The sequence below is a fragment of the Peromyscus maniculatus genome, chromosome 6, assembly GCF_049852395.1.
Source record: "Peromyscus maniculatus bairdii isolate BWxNUB_F1_BW_parent chromosome 6, HU_Pman_BW_mat_3.1, whole genome shotgun sequence".
In the NCBI taxonomy this organism is placed as follows: Eukaryota; Metazoa; Chordata; class Mammalia; order Rodentia; family Cricetidae; genus Peromyscus; species Peromyscus maniculatus.
Window position 1 is genome coordinate 67,166,408 of NC_134857.1, and position 27,595 is coordinate 67,194,002.

Genomic DNA, 27,595 nt, shown 5'->3' on the forward strand with positions numbered 1-27,595 from the left:
CAGAATACGAGTACCATTTGAACCAGGCTGAGGTTACCCATCATCCTGTGAGGGGTGTCCCCTGCCCCATCAAGGCTGAGCTAGGTGACTCCCTCCTGGGCAGCCGCCACCCCTCCCCCACACTTACACCACTCATAGCTCTCCTCCTCCTGTCTCCTGTTTGTGGGCTGGTCTGGGGGACCTAAACTTAAACATTCTAGAGGTGTCTGCCTCACTTTCCAGCCGACAGCATAGTTAGAAATGCACAGTGTGGAGGAACTGCGCGCGCGTGCGCGCGCGCGCGCACACACACACACACACACACACACACACACACACACACACACACACCACCCATCATCAGCGGCTTCACAGCTGGCAATTAAGACTGCTGAGGATAATATACCAAGAAGGAAAGCGTGTTCGAATCGCTGCATGTGGTCTCCGGCATAAGCGTTATGTAACAGAATGAAACAGGTAGTCACTCAAAAGCATCAAGTCCTGATCTCCGGACTTTGTAAATATTATCTTATTTGGGAAAAGGGATTCGGAAATGCAAAGACAGCCCTGAATTAGCCAGGCTAACCAAAATGAGTCACAACAGGCTTCTAAGAAAGAGGAAGGAGAATCCACACAAATGTAAGAGCAGCAACAAAAGCCCAGAAGAGAACAGGTGAGGATGGAGAGAGAATAAAGAAACGTGGAGAGTAAATAAACCCAAGACTGTCAGTCACCTGGAAGCGCTCAGCGGCCAGAAGCACATTCTCCCCAGGAGCCCCAGGAAAGTGTAGATTTCTGACTTCTGGCCACCAGAACTGTGAGAGGGTAATTTCTGTTGATTTAAACTGTGTGGCCATTTACTCTGACAGCTCAAAACTAGCATAATATGCTTTTGGATTTATGTCCTGTCTGGGTCTTTAATATGCAGATAATGAACGCAAAGATAAGGAGAGGACAATTCAGGGTTTCCTTACTGTGGCGATTCCGTCAACAGTCACTTAGAATGAGGGGATCTCAGGACCGAACAGAAGGAACCCTCACAGGCAGGATTCCACAGCCTTCTGTACAACCTCTGCAGTCAGGTCCCAGGCAGGTTCAAGCGACGTGCTCACAGGAACCCGCTGCGCTCTGCGCCTCTGGGCCTTCGCTCTGTCTGCTCTGGCCACCTGGCGGGTTTTCCTTTCATCACCGCGTGCTGAACGCATGCTGCAGTTCCAGGACCAGCTCAAATGTTTCTTCTGTCTATCGATATGATAGGCATGTGTGTGTGAATCCAGCAGATGTGTGCGGATCCAGCATGTGTGTGCATGCCAGGGCACTCATGAAGGGCTCAGAGAACAACATCAGGTATCATCACCTTCACCTTCTTTGAGAGAAGGTCTCTAGCTGTTTTTCTGCTCTGTGTGCTAGGCTAGCTGGCCCAGGAACGTCAGGAGATTCTCTGCTCTCTGCTCCCCTCTCCCTTTAAGAACACGGGGATTACAGACGCATGAGCTCAGGGCCTGCCTTTCCACGGGTGCTGGGCATTAAACTTGGGGCCTCGGGCTGGACGGGAAGCACTTTTACCCACTAGCCCATCTCCCCATTCTCAAATGCTTTTCACTCCATGGCATCCTCACTGGCTATCAGTTCCTCTTCCATAAGCTTTCCCTGAGCCCATATCATACTCAGAAAATTGGTATTAATTCTGTGGTGAGTCACCCACTCCCGCCACTGTGTCTTACCCAAAGACCACACACCAAAGTTCAGGTGAGTGAATAATGTACTCTAATGATGTTCATGTGTAGCAGGAATTTTAGAAGGTCTTATTAATAAAATCAAACCTGAGGCCAGTTATTGGGGTGAATGCTGGCAGATCGGAGAAGCAGAACAAGCCACAGCTACCTCATCTGGCCAATTCCTCAGCTGATCCTGTTTCCTCAGACTGGAGGCCTCTGAGTCCTCATCCAGAATGAGTTTCAGCTGAGCTGCTGCTCGAACGCCTGAAAGCTTAACCAGCCAAATGCTTAACCAGCCAAATGCTTCTAGTTTCTGGTCTTCATGCCTTGTGTGTCTTTCCGTTTTTCACCATCACTCCCTGGGATTAAAGGCTCACTTCTTGGGATTAAAGGCGTGAGTCACCACGCCTGGCTGTTTCCAACGTGGCCTTGAACTCACAGAGATCCAGAGGGATTTCTACCTCTGGAATGCTAGGATTAAAGGCGTGAGTGCCATTTTCTAGCCTTTGTATCTAGTGGCTGTTCTGTCTCTGACCCCATATAAGTTTACTAGGGTGCACAGTATTTTCGGAAACACAATACCACCACATTCATGTGTATTAGAAGAAGAAACAGAAGACAAGAATGAATATTCCCCTAGGTTCCTATCATATGAAGAAGGAACAAATCGAAACGCAGAGGATCATGGCTGCACCCAAACTCAAGTCAGGACTTGGCCTCTGCGGATCTGCGGAAAGCTGGTTAACCCAAATCTCTGCTTCCTCAGCGGCACAGCTGGTGCAAGCGTTCTGAGTCCGACTGGGCCAAGTCCCTGCATTCCCAGCTGGTGGCCGTTGTCAACGCACTGACTTTCCATGGAAGACCACACAGCAGAGGTGAGCAACGCTCCCCATACTAGTGGCCGCACCATCCCCTAAGATTTTGTAAACAAATTATGTTATTTTTATCTGAACATATAATTTCACCGTGGGGGTAAAAATATCCACTTATTTGCAACATCAAGTTTTTAAATTATAATTTTATACAGTATTGATATGGAATTTGTTGGTCAAATATGCAAAATGTAAAAATGCAGAGAAGCATTAAAATTGTGAACTGTGCAAACAGAACCACATCCGGTAGCAGGGAGACACAAATCCAAACGTTGGGAGGCCTATCCCCATGTGACCAGGCACCCAGTGTATCAGGTGAAATTCCTGCATGTGGTCCTAAGAACACAGCCGTTTACGTCTTAACTGTTATCCTTAATATTCTGGGAGGAAACGTCACAGTCACATAGAACGTGGCCAATATCATGACACGACATGCTTACACCACCTCACAGGCGGAAAGACTAACAGTTACATGTAGAGAGAAGGTCGTTACATTGGAAAGTTAGTAATATTATTAGAAGCGTGAGCAAAGGGGGCCAGCAAGAGACAACGCGGTGGGTAAGATGCCTGCTGCCCGACCCAAGACTGAGTTTGATCCCTGGGACGCGAATGACGGAAGAAGATTGACTTAGGCAAGTTTTCCTTGGCATGTGTACACACACACACACACACACACATAACACATACACACAACACACACACACATAATGTACACATACACATCTCACAACACACACACACACACACACATCATAACATCTAAACATTCACACACAGATACAGAAGATGAACACTTACAGTGGTTACAGAAAATGCCAAAGCATGAAAGATCGGACGAAAGCCACCATGCAGAAAAGGGCTGGCTGTCTTGCCACCTTGGCTTTGCTGACAGTTACGTGAGAAAACAATAAATGACAAATTCGCCTCATAGGCAGAAGATTTTCCTAAAACTTCCTTAACACTATTTTAAATGTTCTGTTAAAACCACATGGTTTCATAAATATCCACTGAAAACTGGTTTTGTTTGCTTGTTTTCTTAGCAATTCCACAGTGTAAAGCCAATCCTACCACATCACCCACAATGATAAACTCCCAAGTCCTCTGGCATGCCAACAATGTCGACAGTAATGCACGTCGGTTCTTTCTGCACACACTGGGGCTTTGTACATATTTCCACTCCCTCATCCCACCAGCCACTGCAGCAGCCTTGTGGCGTACACACTGTCAGTCAGCACCTTCAGGGGAAGAAGAAACGGAGACACCGACGACTCAAGCGTCCCACCGCAGCAGGTTAAGGCAGGAGTGACTCTGTACACTCTGGCCCTAGAGTAAACCTTCCAACAGGATTACAATGAAGTTCAAATATGCAATTCTAAAGCTTCTTTCTAATAGTCACACTGAAAAATATGACCAACAGAAACATTAACTGGAAAATGTAACTTAATCCATTCTATCTAAACTACTGCACCGTGTGGTGACATAGGAAACCATCACTGATGTGCTCGGTGTGTGCTTGAGCCCACGGCTTATTTCAGACTTGTATCACCCAAGCGCTTGGGCCATGTGCGGTCAGCAGCTCCACCTGGTGTTGGACTGCTGCTCCACAGCCTTTTCTGGGTAACAGACCTGCCACCACAGAGGAATCAGCACAGGCCTGTGGTCTCTGTGTCTGTCCAGTTACTGTCCTCTAGCAGCCCGTCATCAGCGGATCCTTTCCACTCTGGTTTGAGAGCAGGACAGACAGAAACCGGTCATTGTGCTGACGGATTCACTTCATGGTGTCTCTGCACCATCCACTGCTCCAAACATCCTGCCCCAGAATATCTACGCAGCAAACACCCTCAGAACACAGAGGGACAAGGCCAGATCATTTCCTGGCCCCGACAAGGAAACTAATGTTTTCCTCGGCAAATATCTTGGGTGGATTTTCCAGCGGCTGCCTCCTAAGACTCGAGGTGTTCAAGCTTGGGGCTCCTCAGGTCTGATACAAGCCCACGAATATAGAGCATCTGACTGGACCCCTGGGTGTCACCTGGGAGCCAGAGGAAGCAGGCTGCCTGTCATTCATGAAGTCTTACTTTCTGCCAACTTCCTGAAGCTAGAAGGTCAACCCTTAAAACGGAGGTAGGGAACTACCATCTAATGGTCCTCAGTCCTAGCCTTTTAAATGTTGCTGGATTTGAGACTAGGAATCTCCCAGGAAAGAGAGTTTCACGTTTTTTATCATTAGAACCAAAATCATATAAATTTACAGTCTTAGAGGTAAAAGTCACTAGAAAACAGCGCGGTGAAAATTTTTACTTTCGTTTCTGTTACTGGGAGTCGATCTCCTGCAACAAAGGTCTCAAGTCCCCGCCTGAATACCTCCCGCTCCAAGAACCCACGTAGCAGTTGTACATACTGACCTTTCCACAGCATTTGGCTTTGTCTATAATCTTTAATGCAAACTCCTTTCCAGTAGACCTAGGAATAACCACAGGAAGGCGTTAGCTCTATAAATCAGAATAAACCTTCCTTCCCAGCTCCCTCTACAGCACCCCCGCTTCTGTCCCTTAGACACAGTGTGGAGAGGGGTCATAGGAGGAAGGAACCCCCAAGAAAAGAAAAAAACAAACCCAGGCTAACTAAACCTTCTTTTGCGTTAGCAACTCAAATTGAAGTATTCAAATTCTGTTGCAGCAACACAAGAAAAGCAGTACTTTCTTTACTTAGATCTCAAGACAGGTCTCTAAGAAGAATCAATATAGAAAAGTAGATCAGATTAAAGGAGAAAGTAAACCACCACCTGATTCTACAGTTGAAAACTGCCGAGTCCTGGCACTTTTAGTACCTATTTTTCCTCCATACCTTCCACAAGCTCTGGTGCTACATCATGTCCACCCTGTAGACCCTGCCTGGTACTAAAGGAATCACTTATTGGATGTGAAGGTCTTAATTCAATGCTATTTAATTTTTACTCAATATTAGCATAGTTGAATTTAAATAGGAAAAAAAAAACCCAACTCAAATGAGAACAGTTCTACAGAGACCATCACAGTATTCTTACAAAGTATTCAGAATACACGTGTTCTCTCATCTGCAGGTCTTCCTGCCAAAGCGCACTGGTGCACAGGGATGAGGGATGAGGGACAGCTTGGAAAGGTAATATATGAATTTCTCCCCTCATGTTATAAACCACATTTCTCACATGTCCTTAGAAGTTACATTTTAGATGCCTCATTGTTTTCTCGGGGAGCAATCTGTATGCCAGGGCTCTGTAAAGGCTTCAAGAACAGCTTACACAGCAATATATAATAAAGGGCAGTGAACCCTCACTGGAGATGCCACAGAATGGACAAACTGTAATTATCAGAACATTCTAGAAAATCAGCCGTTCAGAGCAGGTAGGACAGTGTTCTGTGAACACACAGACTTTCAAGTGCATCCGCCAGGACTTTCATATTGCTTTAAAAGGTGGAGAACAAGCAGTGGTTGGTTCCTTCTGATCTCACAGTTGTGGCTCGTTTATCCAGAGCTCTGGGTCTAGCTCAGCATTGCTGCGAAGGTCCAAGGAAGTAACTCCATGTGCACTGAGCAGAGCCTGATGGGCTGTTACAGGTTTTCTTGTTCCTTCCTTTTCTCCAGGCTGGTGGATGAGTTCTGATATGTCCTTTAAACCACATGCACACAAAACAATTGTATGTATGTAACTGAAGATCAACTGCTTGTGGCCACGCCAAAGGGCTAATCCCAAGGACAGATTCTTTTAGGAGAGGGAAAAGAGACTCTTTCTAGAAAGGCCTTTCCTTCATGTGGTAGTTTGAATGTATTCGGTCCCCACAGTCTCACAGGGAGTGGCACTAGGAGGAGGCGTGGCCTTGTTGGAGGAAGTGTGTCACTGTGGAGGCGGGCTCTGAGGTCTCCTATGCTCAGGACACTGCCCAGTGCGTCAGCTGTCTTCCTGTTGGCTCTGAATTAAGATGCAGCACTCTCAGCTCCAGCACCACGTCTGCCTGCATGCTGCCATGTTCTGTGTCACGATGATAAAGGACTGAACCTCTGGAACTGTAACCGAGCCCCTCAAGTCAATGTTTGCTTTATTTATAAGAGTTGCCTTGGTTATAGTGTCTCTTCACAGCAACCAAAACCCTGACGGGACCGTTCGGCAGTGGGAGAACTGTGTGTATGTGTGGCGGAGGGGGGGGGGGGGGGAACAAACCATCCGCCACTCACCTGTCCACACACTCTTTAACTACCGCAAAGTTGCCATCTCCGATGACCTTCCCGATTCTGTATTTCTCCAGGAGGGTGAATGACTCAGAGCACCTGTTCCCATTTACACCTGCAACCAAGGATAAATGCAAAGTCTGAAGGAAATGTCAGCATTCCGTACTGACTCCGACTTAGTGGGAAAACAATGAAATGCAATGCAATTATTTATAGGTCCATAGCAAAACCAAAGAGAACCCCTCAGCATATTTCCTAAATAGAATGCCTGAATCACCAGTTTCCTTTTGACCTTGTTGGTTGGAATCAGGAACCCACAAAAATCAATAGGCCTAACAAATCCTGAAATGTCAGTTAGGGAGTCTAACCAGACCTCTTCAAAATTCCTGTCTTGGGCAAGAGGAGGATGGGTTCCATCTGAGGAGTACTCTGGAGAGTTCTCCTTGGTTCTAGTAAAGAAAGTCCTATCAAAGTAAGACACTATGTTGAGGCTAACCCCTGGCTCAAAGCCTTCTCAGAGAAAGTGTGTGCTGGGCTGTGAGTTAAGACCAGACCTCTGATCACAATGTGTCCTGTTGTCTGTGTTCATCTAACTGAGAGAATGGGAAAAGATCTAGGAATTGTGAGCACAGACAAGACAGGAAGCCCAGGTCACGGATTTGAAACAGGAATAACGTGGTGTATGACAGAGAGACTACACACCCTCAAGTGACCCCACTCTCAACACCTCACTAAAGCTACCCGGGCTATCAGGGGAATGTGGTACAGGAGGGATCCCGACGGCCACCAAGTTCAGATGGATGATTTCCTTTATAAAAGCAATGATCAGGCTGAGAAGCACCTTCAGGACTCAGGCAACGGTCAAGTTCAGGTCCACCGTTCACATTGGAAGAAGATCTGCCTGGAGCAGAAACCTGCTAAAAGAAGAAAATAACCATAGCGTATTGGGATACATTTACAAATCATTAGCTTCCTAGTCCTTATGTGATAGACAACAGTTATATAATGTCAAATGACTGATACAGGAAATGATACAGAATTTTCTTGTCCTTTTCCCCTTTATATGACATAACACATTAATAAATTTATTTCACAGATACAGTCTCAATTCAGATTTAACATCACAAAAATTCACAGTGTACTACTTTTTAAAACACATTGTGCTACTTTTGACTTCAATAAAAAATAAAGCATGCATTATGACATCATAGCTAGACAAGTACCAAAATTAGTGCAAATAAATGTCTCAGCACCACAGAGAATTCTAAGAGTTCTAGACTAAATGTCCAGCCAACTGTTAGTCCAATCATTTTACCTCCAAATAACAGAACATAATTCTGAACAATCCGATTCTCAGTGTTTCATCTTTTTATTTGCCTTGTCCTATTTTATTTATATTCTGGCACTGAAATTGAAAGTCATCACTCCAAAACTGGTAGCACCGTACAAGAATACATCTAAAAGCTAGGATGTTTGAGAGCAAATTCTTAGGAGACTAAAAGGAGGCTTACAAAAACAAACAAGCAAACAAACAGATTTTATTCCCTACAACTACCCTCCAGGTCAGATCACCCTCCAGGTTCACCTGACTTCTAACACTTTCTATGTCTCCCACTCCACAAGATACCGCCAGAGAAATCTGAGGGATCTGAGAACCCCAGTGGGTTTTTGTTCCCAACAAAATAAGCCCAGGTCTTCAGCCTGGCATCCAGGCCGCGGGCTGTCTCCTCCTCCTAGCCAGGGTATTTCCCACCACTTTCCAAACTCACTTCTTCATGAGTTTCATACTCACATTAGCTCAAACAATTCCCTTTATTTCTTAGTTACTGAAACTCCCCACGCCTACATCTCGGCTCTCAGAAGTCAAAGCAGCAGCACCCAGCTTGAACCTAGAGACCTGACATTAGCTCACGCCTGGAAAACAGCTGAGCAAAGTCATCGACTCCGAACATGAATTCAAGCTCAGTCAGTGCCTTCCCCCAAATGCCTAACACAGAGCTGAAACAACTGTCCAGTACACAAGTTTTTGATTTGTTAAATCATTTACTCCAAGCTGATTCCTCCTCCAATACAATTCTTCCTAGATTGAAAATTGCCAAAGAAATAAAAGATCCAACTTGAACTAGTGTCTGCCTGGTACTGTTTGTGGCAAGGCTCTTGCTGTGTAGCCCATGCTCATCTTGAACTCATGAGCCCCTGTGTAAGCCTCCTAAGCGCTGGGATTACAAACATGCCCTGCCAGTTACAACCCCCTGACCCTCAGGGGAATAAACAATGAAAAGAATGAAATTCTTCTGTAAAGTGAAATCTCAAAGATAAATAACAAGAGCCCTGCTGATGACTCCCAGGACTCTGAACGAACAGACTGGGGGCTGGGTCATCAAATGCTAACGAATAACAGGGACAGGGACCTGTGCGCCCCACATCTAAACCCCATTGCCCAGAGTGAGGCGGTCTACACCTGGCTGGGTCAGGCATGGACACCCTCATCTGTCTCCAGTGCTCAGAACACAAGTCCCCACACTGCTCCTGGGATGTTAGGACTAGCCTTGGTCCTCTGGGTCTACTCCCTTCTCAGCTTCCCTTCAAGCAGGTAACACTCTCCTATGCCCCTTTCTTGTCTGAATGTCCTGACTGACTCCAGGACTCCTCCCTAAGCGGCTCACTTGCGAGCACTGCAGTGTTTACCCGCTGCGTTCCTGTGGACCTCTGTAACTTCCCCACTGTGGATTTTGAGTCAGGCCCCTCTTCTCCTTTCCTATCCCAGTTCCTGGTGCAGCCGGATAATTATAAACCTGCTTTGTGCTGTGATTCCAAGGTGACGAGAAGCATGGGAAGAACACAGGAAATAGAACAGGTGGTGGGAGCCCGCTCCCTGGCAGACACAGGAAAGCCTGAGTGTGAAGGCCGAGGCACCCTGTGGAGGGAGAGGGCATGGGGCCAGGGGCCAGCGAGGTTCATGTGCAGAAACCTCAGTGGATCACTCCAAGTTGTAGCTTTTTTTAAAATCAAATGACAGCAACTATTTTCAACTCTCAATTTGACATTTTTTTTAAGTGCTAAAGCTTTCCAAAAATCTCTGTATTGAGTTAATAGGAGTGACTTATCCAATATATTCCTCTACTTGAAAATAAGGCTTTCATTAAAAAAAAAGCCATGAAAAAAAATAATACTAAAGGGGATAATTTTACTGTAACACTGATGAACAGGGTCCAAGACATCATGAGAAATAAAATATTATTGAAACTTTTTTCTTTCCTCGCGGTTTGATCGGATCTTCAGCAACTGCCTGTGCTGTTTAAAAGGATGCAAGGTGAAGAGACATGAGCAAGCGTTGCTAATTCTTTGAGGAGACACGGGACAACAGTTGGAACACTCCTTGAAGCCTGTCCATGCCAGGTCAGGGGCTCCTGGCCTGAAGTAAACGTTGAATGGCTAGGAGAGGGAGTCACACTTTGCTCAGGATCTCCCTAAGCGACACCTTCCAATCACTCAGCTTATGATCAAATTCACTAGACTTCCCCACCACGCAGCCTGGCCCTCCGGGGCCATAAAGGTTGACTATTCGTTATGCTCTCCAGAAAGGCGGCTGCTGAATAGCAAACACTATGGTTAAACAGAAGGTCTACTAGTCACTGGGGCCCAGAGACACTCAGACACAGAGTGGTGAAAACACAGGAAGCCACAATGACGATAAAAATTCTATTTCTTTGGCAAATATTTTTTGCATTTCCCTGTCCCTACTAAGAAAATACCCACTTACTCATGGCATCTGAGATATGTAGCTAGTTAATGGTGATAAACAGAACCCACTGGGTACGTAAATAAGACACAAGACAGGGGCTAGCTTGATAACTATGTGCAATCTGCTCACCTGAACCCTTCCATTCCTTAACACCCCCCGCCACACACACACAATAGACTAAGTCGTCAGCCCAAATCAGCTAGAACTCCATCACATCTGTGAGTGAGCCCTTCAAGTAAGATTCAAGCTTATTGCTTTTGAGCAAGAGACTGGAGGAATCATAAGGCCTCTTGTTAAAAATGTCTCCGTGCTTTTACTGCGAACCTCATAATCTCTAGGATCCAGGGTGTCATGGTTGGTCACTGCAGCAACCTCTAAGTCTCATTCCACCCAGTCACCTCCAATGTTCTAACAGGAAGGCCTTCCAGTGTCCTGCGTTCATGAGTAAGGGGCCATTGAACAGGAACACATTCAAATAAAGTTCCACAGTTGCTCTAACTTGTACACACTGGTTTACACGGTGACCCTCTCATCGACCCTAATGGGTTGCGGCCCAGAAGGCTGAACTATCCCCAAACTCACCCAACTAACTGAGTAACCGCCATGTACAAACAGCATCTGGTATTCAACGCCATGATTTATTTTGCTAGGGCACCAAAGTCTTCAAAACTACTTAATCCGCCTCTTTGTTTCTGTTTCTGTCTAACAAAATCAATTATGTTCAAAGATGAAGTCACCACACAGTGCTTTCTGGGGAAATAAAAAGAGTCTCAGAGTGGCCCGTTCCCGAGTTCTGAAAATTATTAACTTCGTTTTAAACACAGCAGAAAAGCAAAAGCTCCGGGGACAAGAGGAGATGGCTAAGGTCAGCGGCTACTGTGGGTTTACATTTCACAGCTTGGAAAAGAAGGCTCCGAGTTCAGGAGGTCAGAGAGTTACATTTTAGCTCTGCCAATCAGGTTAGATGCAGCCGCACTTTCATCACACCTCACAAATCTGGGGACCTTTCAGCACCAGCAGACCCGAGAGACATCGTCAGATAAAACCTCAGCACATCCGACAGTTTATAATCTCAAGATGTCGGGAATGTTCCACATGCACTTTGTTCCTCCTCCTTTCCACCAACGAGAACGCTCACAGCGGAGAGCTCCCAGGCATACACCTCTGCAACAAAAACTCAGGCGTTTCCAAACTGTGTGCCTGACTCTGAAGCCCTACGTTGCCTTAAAAGTCCTCCGTTTGGACAGATGATGAACTAAAGTTCAGGGAAATGTTTTCTTCATCTATCCGGCAGTCGACATATTTAGTACTCTTTACTGCCTATCTGCACCCCTGCCCCAAATGCCGTGATTTAAGGACAGTATGGAATCCTGCAGAAGCTGCCAGCCATATCCAAGGGACTCTGAGGTTCCCTGCCAAAGAAAAGAGATCACAGACTGAGGTTAAGGACAAAGCTAGGAAGATGGGAGTTAAGAGAAAAAAAACCAATGTCAGCAGTAGAGTCCAAGACTTGAAGAGAAAAGACTGGCAGGGAACAGAATGGTTCAGACTGTGGATGAAAAGGTTGGGAAAGAGAACCGAGCCGTACAACTGATGAGGAGAAAGACTATGGTGACCTTCAAGCAGGAAGACGGACAGGAAGTTCAGGGAGATCAGAGTGGAAAACAAAAGTTCTGGGTGCCTGGGAGATGAAAATGGGATTGTTGCTAGGGCAGCCAGACCCAAAGAGGACCAAGGAGCCTCCCCCCAGGCTGAACTGGCTGGCCTGTGTCCCTCCTAAGACATTGTGGGAATAGAAGGTCTGGCTCCCAAAGCTGGGTCACAGAGACAAGAGCCGTATGGCATCCTTCTTTTGTCACTTGGTTCCAGGAAAAGCCAGCAGCCACCTTTTGAGGACATAAAGCCAGTCCACAGGAAAATCCCAGTAGGGAGGAACCAGGGCCTTCTGGACCTCCAACAGGTATGGATCTGAGTCCAGAGGTCAGTTCCTCTTGTCTCTACACAATGAATTATACAGAGACGTATAGTCAGTTATAAGAGAGGAGACAGATTATTAAGGGGGAGACACAAGAGCCTAGAGGTGTGCCATATCTTTTCTGTGGCCTGGCACTCAGAGGGCAAGAGAGAAAAGGGGCTGAGAGAGGTCTGCGGTGACCTTTTGTGGGGCCTTAGCATAGTGAGCCTGCTCTCTAGGCTCGCAGAAGTTCAGTAGACTAAAGTTGCCAGTTTTCTTGCGGCTGCCTTTTGCCTTTCCTGTGTTAATCTATGGAACCTCCTCCTCCAGTTTCCTATCCGCCTGCCTCCAACCCACTTGTCAGCAAAGGAAGAAGTCACCTGATAAGTGGATACCCTACTGCCATCAAGCCTCAGGCGACTCTAACCCTGATGTGTACCCTGCCAGCTCGTAATAAGAGAGCCAGCCCAGAACCACCCAATTAACCTGCTGCTGAAATCCACCTCCGAAGAACATGTGAGGAAATCAGTGTTTACTGTTGTTAAGTGCTGGGATCCCTGAAAGGGATATGGAAGCAAAGAAGGGGTGATTTGGGAGGGAAGGTCAGGAGTGGACAGGAGGAAGCAGTGAAATGTGAGACTCCCTGCCCTTCCTGAACCTTCCTTCCTTCACTACAGACCTTAGAAGCTGTTACTAATAAACCCTCTGGAGCCTGAACTCCGGCCCTGAGAGCATGGCCTGTGATGGGGGCCCTGGAATCTGTATTATCGACATGATTATCCCTCAGGTGATGTGACCTGCAGCTTCCTGGGCTCCAAGAATGTTACTTAGGATTCATAGGATCTGAATACTTTTACTTTCTTGGAGCTAGGAGCTCTTGGTCAGGTGTAGGCAAATTTCTAAACACAGAGCCAAATACAGGGGTAATAGCTGAAGAGATCAGAGAAATAGCTAATAGCTACGACTAGCCTTAGCTTACCACAATGCCGTAGCTTCCCCAGAGAGAGAGAGCTTCTTCCTGTCTAACCTGCACCTTTATTGCCTTCCTGTTCTGCCTTCTCATTGGCTCTAAGCCCAGCCACATCACTTCCTCATTACTGCCTGTCTATACAGACCTCAAGGCCTCTATGGTTGGTACTGGGATTAAAGGTTCGTGTCACCACGCTTGGCTTGTCCTTGACCACACAGAGACTCTGCCTGCCATGTAATTGGATTAAGGGCGTGGGCTACCACCGCCTGACTTCTGTTTATGGCTCACTATGACCCCTGATCTCCAGGCAAACTTTATTAACATACAAATAAAATATCACCACAGTCAGAGTATTTTCAAGCACACAAAACACAGGAATATAAGAGAAAAACTGTCTGACTTCTCTCTGTTGTGCACTTAGGTCTTCCACGTGGATTTTCCTTCATGTGACTCGGAACCTAGAGGCCCACAGTCACAGTAAGAATATCGAAGCTGTCCTGAGTGCATTCTCTGTTGTTTACTCCAGGGCTTCAGTGCATCCTGTGAACCCTCTTTTTTGTAGAAAAGGGCAACATGGCTTTGCTCAAGGTCACACAGCCAGTGAGGGGCCACACCGACACCCAACCCAGCCACTCTGACTGGAGTCCCTGCTTCTAACCACAGCACCCTGTGTCTGCCTCTAAACCAGAGCGAGCTGACAGTTCAAGTGGCCGCAGTCACTGTGCCTGAGGCTGTCCATGCCGCTGCACACCAGGGTCTCCAATTCCACCTCACCCCTCTGAACCAAAGACTTTGTCTGAGTTGCCAAGGCTTAACTAGGATTGGCTGGAACATTGGCAGAATTCTTTAACAAGTAAAGAAGGATGAAAGAAAAACAAGAACACCAGGAGGCTAAGCGCCATTGTGAACCTTCATGAATTGGCCTCATTGCAAAGTCCTCTTGGTGCCAATGCTGTGGGAGGCAGCCAGATGCCTGCTGTGAAGGAGGCTCCTGTCTGAACTGTGGAAGGGCTAAAGTTAACCCGTAAGCCTCACTTGCCCGAGGACAGGTAACTTCCTGAAATGCTGGGGGCTGTTGTTTACCTAAGATAATAAGCCTCGTGTTTTCACTTCTGTAAAGAAGGTTGGTTGCCCCAACTGCACAGGATGTGCGTAGGAGGTACACAGGCAGGAAGTACGTCAGGATGTGCGCCTGCCCCCAGTTGGACGAAGGCGGGAAGTACCGCAGCCTTGTGGGTTTTGCCTTCATGAGCACCTAGCTTACCTAACTCCGCACCAGTATGGGAATCTGGGAACCTCCAGTATGGACCTGTCTGTCTCCATCTTCCTCGTCAGTGCTGAATAAAGCTTGCTTTGATTGGACAGTCGTGGATTTGATCTCTCCTCGAAATTTTCAGGTTTAACCTGACTTGAGATCTAACCAACACACACCGGAGGAAGTAGGTCACTGAGGGACAGGTCCTTGGAAGGGGCATTTTCCCTGACGCCCTTTTTTTCCCTTCCTGACCACAGGAAGTTCACAGGTATGAATTATTCCATCTTACCAAACCCTCTCCGTCACAATGGATTGACAGCTCTGAAACCTGTAAGTCGGATCGCTCAGATATCTGGTGCCACACAGAAACATCTTCTAGACCCGGGTCACACTGTCTACTTCTAGCCTGTCAACCTCAGCAAATTCAGCCCCTTGGTATTTATCAAGGAAAGCCAGTAACTGGGCTATGTGACCGTTACCATCTTACAAAAGCTCTGTGAGGTCAGGAGGATGCCAGGTGTTGACCTTCGGTTCCCAGCAGACACATGTTCCCGGGCACTTCGCCATGGTCTCCTGAGGAAGTCCCAGGGGATCCTCCTTGTCTGCCGAGTTCCTTCACCCTGCTTCTCCCCTCCCAGGGACTCCTCAGTCTTTCCCCGGTCTCCCTCCCTTATGCCCCTTGAATTTAATCTTACCTTCTTTCCTGCAGGGAATTTATCAGAACTCAAGCACTGTACAGTAGCTGCATCCACCGCTACCCTCCTAAGAGACTGCAGTCACAGCCTAGGGCGAACGCCTCGTCCGGTGACAGTCAGAGTCACTGCGGTCAGACAAAGACCATGGAACCCTGAGCCGGTCAGCTCCCAGGACCAAAGCCTGTAAAGTGAGGACTAAGAGAGCCGGCCAGAGTCTAGACTGTCAACTGCTCTCTGGGATTCTCTCCTAAGACTCCAATTTTATTCTAACAGTTTTATTCTGCTTCTCTGGGTTCTCTGACTAAAGAGGCCAGACCTTGGATGTCCTTCCCCATGCCTATAATACTGCAAAGTTCCTTTAGGGGAGATCCCTACCCTGGCCTGTCTGTCATCACAGCAATCCCTTCCAGTCCCTTTAGCTGGAAATCCTGTCCTTGATGCTTCCTCTTAGTAACCTGCATCCCCTGCCCACACCCTGTTCCTTGATTAGAAATATCCCCAAGTGTCTTGTTGGAACTGGGGTTGAAGCCAAGGTCTCCATCATACCAAGCCCTACTGAAATGGTCCACTTTTCCTTTTGGTATTCTCCCAGGCTGTTTGACCATCTTCAGTAAGAGGCCAGACTAATTCCTTTTTCCCTTTAAGACTACCTACACAAGACCCTAAAATTCTAACTGGTTGCTGTAGTTTAGATTGTATGCCTACCATAAAGGTACACGTACAGGGGGCTTGCTCCTCGAGAAGGTATTATGGGGCGGTGTGTGTGTGCCGGGAGAGGGGGGGCACTTTAGAAGGTGGGGCCCAGTACAAGGTACTTAGGTCACTGGGGTAGTACCCCTAAGGGGCTGAGGGGCTGTGGGACTGGATCCCTTGTCTTTTCTTTACCCCCTGGTCATGAAGTAGGCATGATGTACTAGGCCACCACAGATCCACTGGGCTGAGCAACCATAAACCCAAACTCAAGAATAGTGGGCTCACATGAACCTTTCCTCTCTCGCTGGTCATCTTCAGGTCTTGTTACAATCACAGGAGGCTGACTAGCACAAAACACTTTCCATCGTCCTAACACTGGTCAGTTTGGGGTCTGAAGAATTTGAATTCAGTAGCCACCACTCGATCATCTTAGACTCCACACTCTTCAGAAATTATTCACAATTTGAAGATTATCTTGCTTCCTCTACATGATCTTTCATGACTGCAATGTGAAGGCAGCAGCTGTACTCCATAGGGATGCTACCAAAACCAGGAACGGCTTTGAAAACATTCAGCCAACTACTAGTTTTATTTCATCTAAGTTTTTTCCTTTTCAACAAACTGACAATTAAGAAATCAATCACAGTATAAACAAGCCTTAGCCAATTTAATACTTCAGGAAAAATGCCTTTAAATTTTTAATATATTTATTTAAAGATTTATTAGTTTATTTTTTTAATGTGCAGGAATGTTTCCTGTGTGTGTGCCTACTATCAAGAGAACACAGAAGAGGATATTATATCTCCTGGAACTGGAGTTTCAAACAGTTTTGAGTGCCAGGTTCTGGGAATCAAATCTGGGTCCTCTATAAGAGCAGCCAATGCTCTAAACTGCTGAGCCATCTCTCAAACTCATAAAATAGTTTTAATTACATCTATTTAGTGTGTGCTTCTGTGTGTGTATGCACATGCATGTGTTTGCATGCAGAAGTCAGAAGACCATCACACACGTGTCTTCCTTTAAAAAATTACAATATGTCAATGTGTCTATTGATACATATTCTTCTCTAATTTTTGCCTCTGCCCATTCAGGTAAAAAGGTTAAGGATGTCAAGAATCATTGTCTTCATGCTTTTGTTTATATGGGAGTGCCAAAGAACATAAAGACTGATAATGGTCCCGCCTACATCAGTATGGGCTTTTCAAAATTCTGCCAAGATTTTTCTATTGTTGATAAGACTGGTATTCTTTATAATTCTCAAGGGCAGGCTATAGTAGAATGCTGCCATCGTACCTTAAAAACATATTTTGCTAAAGTAAAAAGGGGGGAGCTAGGGGCTCATCTCTCCTCTCCACATTCTATTCTTTCCCTTGTTTTATATATTTTAAATTTTTTATCGGTGGATTCTGCTGGAGTATCTGCTGCAGATAAGCACTGGAGGGCTCCTGTTGCAAATCATCCTCTGGTGCGATAGAAGGCTCTTTCTACTGGCACTTGGAGGGAACCCGATCCGGTGTTGGTGTGGGCCTGGGGTTCTGTTTGAGTCTTTCCACAGGACAATGAGGTTCCTGAGTGCTGTGTGCGCCCTGTGGCTGCTGCTGAATCCCAACATGGCAGAGACCTATTGGGCCTTTGTGAAAAACTCTCCACTTCTGATGCCAATGGGGATTGAGAGCCCAATATGGCCAGCCTTGGCAAGCATTAATGTAAGCCTAGGAACTGTAGCCACGCAGTTGGATTCTCCAGAAGGTAGTGTATGGTAACTGCTCTTTCAAGTATGTTTGAGAATGTGTCACACAGACACCTTAGAGATTAAGGATAACTCTGAAGGTCACTGACCTTCATTTATTAACAATAGCATGCCAACTAAGCCTTTTTTCATTTTCGAAATCCTCTTCAAGCTGGTATAGTACCTACTTTTCAGGAGTGGCTCTGTGTAACTTTTATTGGTCTCCTGAAATTCATCTAGCTTTTTTGAAGATACCTTAAAATTTGTGAGCCTGAATGTAGCCATAATGAGACCATTAGTTCTGCTCCTTGTTTGCTATCTGTTTTTTCTTTATGGTTCTTAGTTGTTCTTTTGCAGAGCTGACAGCTTAAGTCGTGCTGGGATCAAGAAAAATGGGCCTTGGTGGTTCATGTTCCTGGAGCTGTGTCCATGCCAGTGGACAATGGCAGTTAGACACAGATGATGCTCACACGGTCCAGAAGAGAATATGACATCGCTGTTGCCATTGTTAATGTTATAGCGGTGGTGGCCACTGCTGCTACTGTTTCTGGGATTGCTATTTCATAATTGGTTACTACAGCTAGCCCAATGGAGACCCTGGCAACAAAAGTAGCTACCACAATTAGTTAATCTTTCATTCTATTGGGCATGATAAATTTAATTCAACAGTTATACATTTGAATTGGCTTTGATAGTTGTAAATATATAAACTCAAGTTCCACTTGCCTATGGGATACCACCTTATGAGGACTCCAATTTGCAGTAAGGCTCGTTAAGGAAGGGAATGGCTCAATTGCCTTTAGCCTACTGGATTATGGGTGGGTTTGGACTTCTGTTGGTCTTTTCTGTGTCGAACACACAGATTGCAAGCCCAGCGCCACTTTGAGATCTTTGGCAGCAGTTAACTCTACAGCTCACGTGGTTGAGTCTGTATGATAATGAGTGTTCAGAGATGGGTAATGCCTGAGGGGTGCTCACCAACCTAAGACAGAGTGCCTGTGTGGCCTGGGCAGGTGTCTCCATGATGGGTAAGGTGACCTGCTAATGTCCCACGCAATCTAAGTCAAAAGCTCATTTTTTAGTTAAAAGGGGGGACCTGTAGGGCCCTGGCTTCCCATATTGAGTAAACTGTTGCCTGCTTGCCGACCTTGACCAGATGTCCTCCCTATGCTGACTCCCTGCTGGTTTCCTTCTTCCTGAATGATCACCGGAGGTTCTTTGTTCATGTATCCTGCATTTGGTGTAAACTTCTGCCCTCCAGGGATCCTCCATTGTGCTGTAAGCCTGTATTTAAGGTTTCCTCCCTCCTTCAATAAACAGCATTCGGCATTCTGCTATGGCAAATGACTCGCTGTTTCTCTATTTTTTAATCCACAGCCCCTCGCTCAGACATGGTGAACGGGTGGTGGTAGCGCGGGCGCTACCGCAACAGAAGACAACATGTAAGAGTCAAGTATCTTCTGCTATGAGGGTCTAGTGATCACACTCAGGTCATGTGGCCGTCAGCCTTTACTTACTTAACTACCTGGGTTTCTCTCTCTCTCTCTCTCTCTCTCTCTCTCTCTCTCTCTCTCTCTCTCTCTCTCTCTCTTTCTTTTTAAAGATAGGGTCTTATTCTGTAGTCCCAGATTCCCTAGAACTCACCATGCAAACCAGACTAGCCTTGAACTTGTAGCAATCCTCCTGCCTCTGCCTCCTGCATGTTGAGATTACAAGCTGGAGCCACCACCCTGGCTAATTCTAACAAGTGTGTCCTGTAATGAGGAGTAGGTACAAGCTATACATTATCCCTACGTGTACTACCAGTCTCATCCCACACTTCACTGAGGTTCATAACCAAGCAAGCACAAACCAAGGCAATCCATATTGCCTTGTATATCCACATTATACTTTTTCTGTTGTCACATCCTTCTCAGGGTAGGGCAAGATGAGCTTACACCCAGGTGGATAATGCTACCCACTTTGGGAAGCTGAGAACCAAGACCTCCTGCATCTCTTCAAGGTATCAAGATTCTAGACTTGGCAGGTTTTCATTCCTTATTCACACAGCAATGGTAAGAAATTTTTGCCATTCATTATAATAATCAAAAAGATTCTTCAACATTCCTAAAGAAAACTTTGTGTTTTTTGAGGTGTTTAAGCAACCATTTTCAGAGAGACTGTATTTATTTATTTATTTATTTATTTATTTATTTTGAGACAGGGTTTCTCTGCGTAGCTTTGGTGCCTGTCCTGGATCTCGCTCTGTAGACCAGGCTGGCCTTGAACTCACAGATATACACCTGGCTCTGCCTCCTAAGTGCTGGGATTAAAGGCGTGTGCTGCTGCTGCCCGGCCGAGACTGTATTTTTGATACTGGTGTATCTGATACAACTTAACACTAAGGAACACATACATACATTCATGGCTTTGTATAAACTTTAGTATTTTCAAAGCATTTACCACATAAATAATCTGATTGTGTCAATAAAAGAAATTCGATGTTTAACACCAATTATTTCTGCTGTTTTACCAGACATATTTTATAAATTTTAAAGCACTGGGATTTATTAAATCAAATGAAACATCAAAATTTTGCAAATGTCAGCTCTGTGCATTCATAATCCCCCTGTTAGGTAGGTGTTATTAAACCAACCACTAATTTTGCTGCTACTCTCTGTATTTTTTAACATCATAGCTAATGTCTATTTATGTCTAAATTCCTCACCAAAATGTACCTGTTCTTCTTGTGCTATCTTCCTGCGGGTGTAAATGACACATTGATAGTTCTCCCATGTTGCAGACTTCAGTAAAGTCAAATTACCTTAGCCATATTAAAATCATGATTCCAAAGGGCCTTTTAAAATGAATTACGGTGTTTTCCAATGCTTTGCCACTTGCAAATCATCTACACTAGTCAGAATAATAATTTCCTGTACGTTGACCACATTTTGCTCAACCCATCACAACTGTGCAGTCTCACAGGACGTGAATGCGCCCGTGCGAGAGGAGTTAGGGAGGCCAGCTAACGTGACGACAGGATCCAGCTCAGCCTTTCCAAGCTCACAAACAAACCTAACGGTGAAACCACACAAACAACAGACTCACAGAAGCGCGCCGGCTCTCTTCTTTCATACCTTCAATCCTCTGAAGCTTCCCGGGCTGGTTGGAGAGGAACTAGAGGACTTCGTGGACTTAGGAGTGGAGAGCTGGCTGCTGGGAGTTCCGTTCACTGGACCAGGGAACAACGAAGGAGACAGTCATCAAAACTCCAAACAACCAGACTGTGGAAACACTAAGCACATGCACAAAATGGCTCCCATGAAGCTTTGCTTCATTTAAAGCCCAAAGCAGGTGACGAATCAGCAAAAAGCAAAAGCAATGTATCTTACGGCGTTACAGACAAAGTCAGACAAGGAGTGAAATTATCTGCAATAATTGTGTCCCAACAATGATATAAACAAATACAGAAGACAATCATGGAATTACAGGTGTGAGCAAGAGACCCTGTCCGTACAACCTGCCTTCTAGAAAACACTGACAAATGCCTATGTTTGTGATGGTCTGTGATGAAGGCCATTACAAGCCGCCACTATCCATCTTCATCTTGGTGTATACTAATGTGAGTCACTGAGAAATGTGTATGGCTCTTTTAAATCAATTAGACTGTAATCCAAATACACAAGTAAGTGTGTGTGTGTGTGTGTGTGTGTGTGTGTGTGTGTGTGTGTGTGTGTGTGTGTACCTGCCTTCCTCCCATTCCCCTTTTGGTGCTCAGAATTGAGCTAAGCTTTTCATACATGCTGAGCACATGCTCTACCACTGAACTACAACCCCAACCTTTATGTATATTCTTAAGGAAAGAGAAAGCAACTATTTCTTATACTAATATTTGATTGAAGGCCATTAAAAGATAAACTAGTCAAGTACTTTTTAATATAGGCTAGTTATTTCTAACCCTCCATTTTCTTCAGCTGAATGTCCCCGTTCTTTAGCAAATGCTGGCAGTTTTCTACATACGGCCTTCGCCTTGTGCACCTCCACACACTTTGGTAGAAAGCTTGGAGTCTGCTGAGCAAAGGATGGCTAATCCTGTTTGTAGGGGAGCTCAATCACAGATTCTAGCCTGCAGAGTGCTGGCCAACCATCTCAGTGCCCTTTACGCACATTCCCAATCCCATCATCTAGATCTGTTTCTGCAGTGATCTCATGAAGCTCGTAGTTAATATCTGGGATTAGTTGTTTGTTCTCCTCTTAAAAGTACTTGTAATCCCTCTTACTTCAAAAGTAATCCTCAAGAGCTTTCCCCAAAGTAGATGAAAGCTGCCATTCATCTTCATGAAAAGCAGAATGAAGCCCCCCACCCCTAAACATAAGAGGCAGACGGTATTATTTTAAATCACCTGAATTAAGTGTAGAAAGTCAAATGTGAAGGCAGACATCTCACACAGGCGACTCAAAAGGGAGTGCCAGTTCCTGAGTGGAGGCAGAGACTGCAGACTGAGGAGCATATACGGTCAGCCAAATCGTTTGTGAACAGGGATGGCTGGGTTTATGAAGTCAATTTTGTCTATTTTATTGTGCTTTTACAATCAGTAGATAGGATCTTTTTCAATATTTTTAATCCCCCAAACTTTCAATTTTCCTAATTTTAAATCACTTGGTTATCTAGTTTTTCGTGTGTGTGTGTGTGTGTGTGTGTGTGTGTGTGTGTGTGTGTGTGTGTGTGTGTGTGTGTTGACTATATGGCCATAAGTATGTGCAACAGAGGCCAGAAGAGGGTATTGGACATCCTCATCCATCACTCTCTAGGCAGACAGTGGTGGGCTCTCTCCCTGGACCTATGGTTTGAGTTTTCTTTGCTATGTTGGAAGCCAGCAAGCTCCAGTGACCCTGCCTCCACCTCACTGTAATCACAACTGGGATTACAGGCATCCACAGGACACCTTGCTGCGATGTTAGTGCTAGGATCTCATGGCTGGTCTTAACCACTCAGCCACCTCTCCAGCCCCTAAAAGCAGTATTTATAAGACTCAAATAATAGTTAGATTGACTAGATGGTTATCTACTTTACTATCTATGTATTTCAACACACTATTTAGCTATTTACACAGAGTTTTGTTAGAAGATTAAGTAGACTCAGAAATGTCTCTCAAAGCAGCTCTTAGTAGCCTAAGACTGACATGAACAATATTATGTTTATAAAGTTACTGTCTGAAATTCCAGCTAATCCCTGAAGTCTTGGCTGTTGTTGTTATTGCTGCTGCTGCTGCTGCTGCTGCTGCTGCTGCTGCTGCTGCTGCTGCTGCTGCTGCTATTTAAAGACAGGGCCTTGCTGCATTGCCCAGGTTCACTTCAAATCTCCTACCTTAGCCTCCTGAAGAGCTGGACTATAGGTACCAGCACGGCAAAGCCTCTGTACAAGCAAGCACTACTGCTTCTAATACTGTGGCTTCTTGTAACCCAACACTCTCCGTCCCTTGTCAGAGAATGAGTAGAAAACACTCCTGGTAACACAGCAGCACGTTGTAGAGTCACTGGGGAGCGCCAGCACTGGCAGGGACTTCCAGCATTCTACAGTGCTAAACAGGCTTCCAAAGGCCTCCTCTGAAGACTCTTTGCCTTTCAAGATGTGGCTTTCAAGTCTCACGACTTTCACTGAGGAGTCTGAGGCTGACACTACCCGAATATGGATTCAGCTGAAGATTTAACATGCTGAAATGCTAGTCCTCAATCAGTTATTAAGCATTGCAAATTCAGATTAAAAAAAAAAGTCATTTAAGTATTCACTGGGCTTTGTCATAGAACACTAGATGGTCTGAAGACAAATGTGGCCATGAAATATTATTAGTTCAGTAAGTTTCCTCTTCAGACCTCAGGTGACAAAGTTGAATTAATCATACCTGACTCTCTTGGACCGCTCTCTCTACTTTTTTTTAATCGTTTTCCTGACATGACAAGCATCTATAAACCTGTCACTTGGAACAAAAGCTAGGCATCACTCAGCCAGAAAAGTATACCCAAACACATGTATGCTCCATTGACATTTCCAGTTTTAAGACACCACAGAGTCAACACGATTTAAAATAAGGTTAATGTCAGAGAGATAGATACCTTTGGTTAAAAAAAACCCAGTGTCAACTGCACATATTCGGAAAGTCTGAATGTAAAGCGCTGTATGAAAATAACTGCCTCCCAACTACAAAGATGCAGTGTTGGCTGCCTCCTTCTATGTGCATGCAGCAAACATCTTATCTTAGTCTGGCGCAGGCCATCATAATGCACTTTGAACTAGAAGCTTTTAATGATTCCTAAACCTTTAACACAGGTATGGGCAAAGTGTGAGGTTAGAAATTCCTTCCATATATTTATTGATAACAAATTTGTTTTCTGAGACAGGGTTTCTCTGGGTAGCCCTGGCTGTCCTGAAACTCATCACTCTGTAGACCAGGCTGGCCTCAAACTCACAGGGATCTGCCTGACTCTGCCTCCTGAGTGCTGGGACTAAAGGCCTGTACTACCACCGCCCGGCTCAGCTAACAAACTTTAGCTTTTCAGTCACGGAGTATTTCCCACAGCTCGATGGAACACAGAAGTCCTAGAGGTGGCTGCCTTTCCCTGGACTACCGTGCTTCAACTACACAGAGGGGCATGCAGCAATCTTCCTAGGTTAAGTGGTTCTGTCGTGTGCAGGGAGGCCGCAGCGGTCTGCACACTGTAAGACGCTGCGTATGGCACAGATGTCCACAGGAGAAGGCCAGATACATTCATGGAAATGGAGCAAAGGAAACAGAAATGCAGCCAAAGACAGAAACAAAAACCCAGCAGAGAGACACCGCTGTGAGGCTCCCGGCTCACCTGGGGATTTGGCTGAAGAACAGGCACTGGTGTGGCCAGCCCTCTTTACTGTACACACGCATGCATATGCACAGAGCAGGAGAAGACAGTAAGGACAGAGGTTATTCAGCAGGTCTAAAAGACAGTAACACAGCAGCCTGCCCTAGAGGAAGTGAGCTGAGTGCTGCAGAGGGTGGGGGGAGAGCATCTGACCAAGTCTGACGTTTGGAACGGTTGGTCTGGGACCACTCTGCACCTCTAGACGCCTCTCCAGTCAAATCATCATCATTTTATTTCAAAGAAAACCAAGTTTAGTTCACTCCAAGGGGCAGCAGGCTGGGCAGTACTCAGAATACTGCCTGTAAAAACAGATGCTTTTTCTCTAAAATCACTTCCTTAGCAATAAATTGAACGACCAAAATTATTTGTGATTACTATCAACTCATAAAACCAACTTATTGAGATACAATGTGAGTGTTTTAATGTTAAAAAATGTCAAAGCAGTGTAAATTTTGACAAATTGGTAGGATCTGGATCTGAAATTTATAGAATTTAACTAAGTAATCCTTTCTGAGAATTATCATTATTACTATGAATAGCTGTTTGATGAAGAAAAAGAATGTGGAAATTTTCACGTCAATATAGTTCTGTGTGGAACTTTGTGTGTGTTGTACCAGGAAGTAGTACTAGGAAGATAAAAATCCACAATTATGAAGCACAGAATTCAAAATACCGTGAACAGTGCCCCAAAATGTGAAATACGTTTATTGCACGCCAGTGGAGGCCTAGACAGTGAGGCTATCTGCAGGAAAACGTGGCAGGACCAAGCATAAGAGTTCCTTGGAAGACTCACACGTTCGGAAGACAGAGCTAAGGCTTTTGTTTTAAAAATCTCATTGTCTCTCATTGCTCTAGAGCACAAGCTGGTAAAGGCTGTTAAGTTCATAAAAATGTGAGAAAACTAAAGAGAACAGCCCCTGTAAGACCATCCACTGCCTTTCTGTTCCTACCTGAGGCTGGTGACTTGCTGCGGCGGGAGGGCCCTGGGCTTTTGGATCCCGAATACTTAGCAGCTGAGGCTCGAGAATAAGATGACTTCAGTACCCGGCATTCTGCAAAGAACACAAGTGTATTTGTAGTTAAAGCAGATTCCAGCACTGACCAAAGGCATGCACATGCAACTACAATTGGCTGCCTGTGACTAGTGTATGGGTGCACATGTGCAATCACAGGAATGCAAGAAGTCAAGCCAGCCATCTTCCTCAGTCACTCTCCACCAGATTGAGATAAGCTCTGTCACTGAACTCAGAGATTCTGCTAGGCTGGTGGGCCAGTGAGCTCCAGGAATCCTCCAGTTTGGGCCACCCAGCACTGGAGTTACAGACACATGGGCCACCATGCATGGCTTTTTGTAGAGGTGTTGGAGATTTGAACTTGGGTCCTCACACTTACACCTTACCAAGGCAACTCTCCAACCCTATTGCTATTACCCAACAATCTCTTTCCCATGCCATCCTTTATTCTTCCAGGGCTATAAATTGAATGCTGGACTTGGTGAGCTGCCAGTCCCTGAGCTCCATAAATTCAATGTATGCAGCAATGGTTCCAAAAAGTACATGTCATGTTTACATCTCTAGTTAGACTATACATCTGTGACACGTCATTGTTGGGACTGAGTTCTTAGTGAGCACAGGAATTCTACTGTCCTAAGTGGATGTACAGTATCATTCACAGATAAACCACACGTTTATCTGTGTGCAGCTTGTTCAGAGGGCAGCACAGACAGCAATTTTACTCTCCTCTCCAAGTCCTCGATCATCTTACTTCAAAAGGACATGAAACTCTAACTTAGGGTCTCTGTACTGTCTAGCTACCCATGTCTCCAAAGCATGGAAGAGCAAAAATGAGAAAAATAGCTTTAAACAATAACATTGACCTTTCCATAAGCCACCAAATAAGACAGCATTTGGAGAACCAGAACAAATTACAGCTGCAATCATCACTTCAGATTTGAGTAATTAAGATTACGGGTTTTGCAGTCAGGCGGGCTTGGGATGAGTCATGGATCGACATTTGCTAGCTAGAAGGAAGACCTTGCTTATGTCCCAAGCCTCCCTATTTCTCCCTAACATATTAGTGTAAGAATAAAATGTGCTTCATAGGCTTGTTATAAGGGATAAATCAGAAAACATATTGTCTTCCATTTACTTCAGAACACTTCAATTTATGCAAAAAGATTAAAATGTGAGTTAGTTTTAATCTAGCTCCCAAGGGTGGCAAATTAGCAAGTGAAGTATACAAATCAGGGAATACTCACCAGGGGAGCCCAGTTAACATCTGAAAGGCTCTAATCAAACCTAATATAAACGGGGCAGTTCCAGTTTCTGCTAAGCAATTAGCATTGTAGATTATGTCCCATTGTGTCTCAAAAGTGTGTTGTGTAGACTGTTAAAACGCTGTGGAGACACTGGCCCTCTAATGAGCAGGATGCCCCCAAACAGACCCCGATAACCCGGAACTTCAGACTATACCCAGGTTTAAGAATCAGGAGAGATCTGTGACTTGACCAAGATTAGATTTGCAAAATTCTATGCATTCTGAATGTTTTGTTTTAAAGGCAAGGCCTCACTATGTACCTTAGCTGCCTGGAACCTGCTGTGTCTACCATGCTGGTCTCAACTCACTTACGTCTACCTCTCAAGTGCTAGAATTAAAATCATCTACTACCACACCAGGCTTTCTTTCCTTCCTTCCTTTTTTTTTTTCTTCTTTTTTTGGGGGGTGGGTTTTCAAACTTATGTTTCCTTTGATTTCTGTCATTGTTTTAATGCATCTTTAATATATGATACCCTCAGAAGCCTAAGCTGGAGCTCTTAAGTTGACAACACAATTGAACAATGGATGTTTAAAGCACAACAAAGAACCCCTTTGTGCCGCCATAAATGTATTTGCGGTAGAAGTCA

At 45.2% G+C, this 27,595-nt stretch overlaps 1 protein-coding gene across 8 annotated transcripts in view; it reads right to left on the bottom strand.

Moving 5' to 3' along the window:
• Dclk2 (doublecortin like kinase 2) overlaps positions 1-27,595 on the bottom strand; it is a 129,901-nt gene that overhangs the window by 23,617 nt on the left and 78,689 nt on the right. For 4 of the 8 annotated variants that reach the window (XR_001577875.3, XR_001577873.3, XM_015995330.3 and 1 more), the window contains exons 4-9: positions 25,643-25,744; positions 24,654-24,701; positions 20,933-21,027; positions 7,617-7,692; positions 6,782-6,890; positions 4,975-5,032 (exon numbers count right to left, since the gene is read on the bottom strand). Coding sequence is in view for 6 of the 8 variants with exons in the window: in XM_015995330.3 (XP_015850816.1) it covers positions 4,975-5,032; positions 6,782-6,890; positions 7,617-7,692; positions 20,933-21,027; positions 24,654-24,701; positions 25,643-25,744 (488 nt within the window). In the remaining 2 variants the exon portion in view is untranslated. Of the gene's footprint in view, positions 1-4,974; positions 5,033-6,781; positions 6,891-7,616; positions 7,693-20,903; positions 21,028-24,653; positions 24,702-25,642; positions 25,745-27,595 lie in introns of those variants that run through there. The other 4 variants (XM_015995331.3, XM_015995333.3, XM_015995332.3 and 1 more) reach the window with 4 other exon arrangements.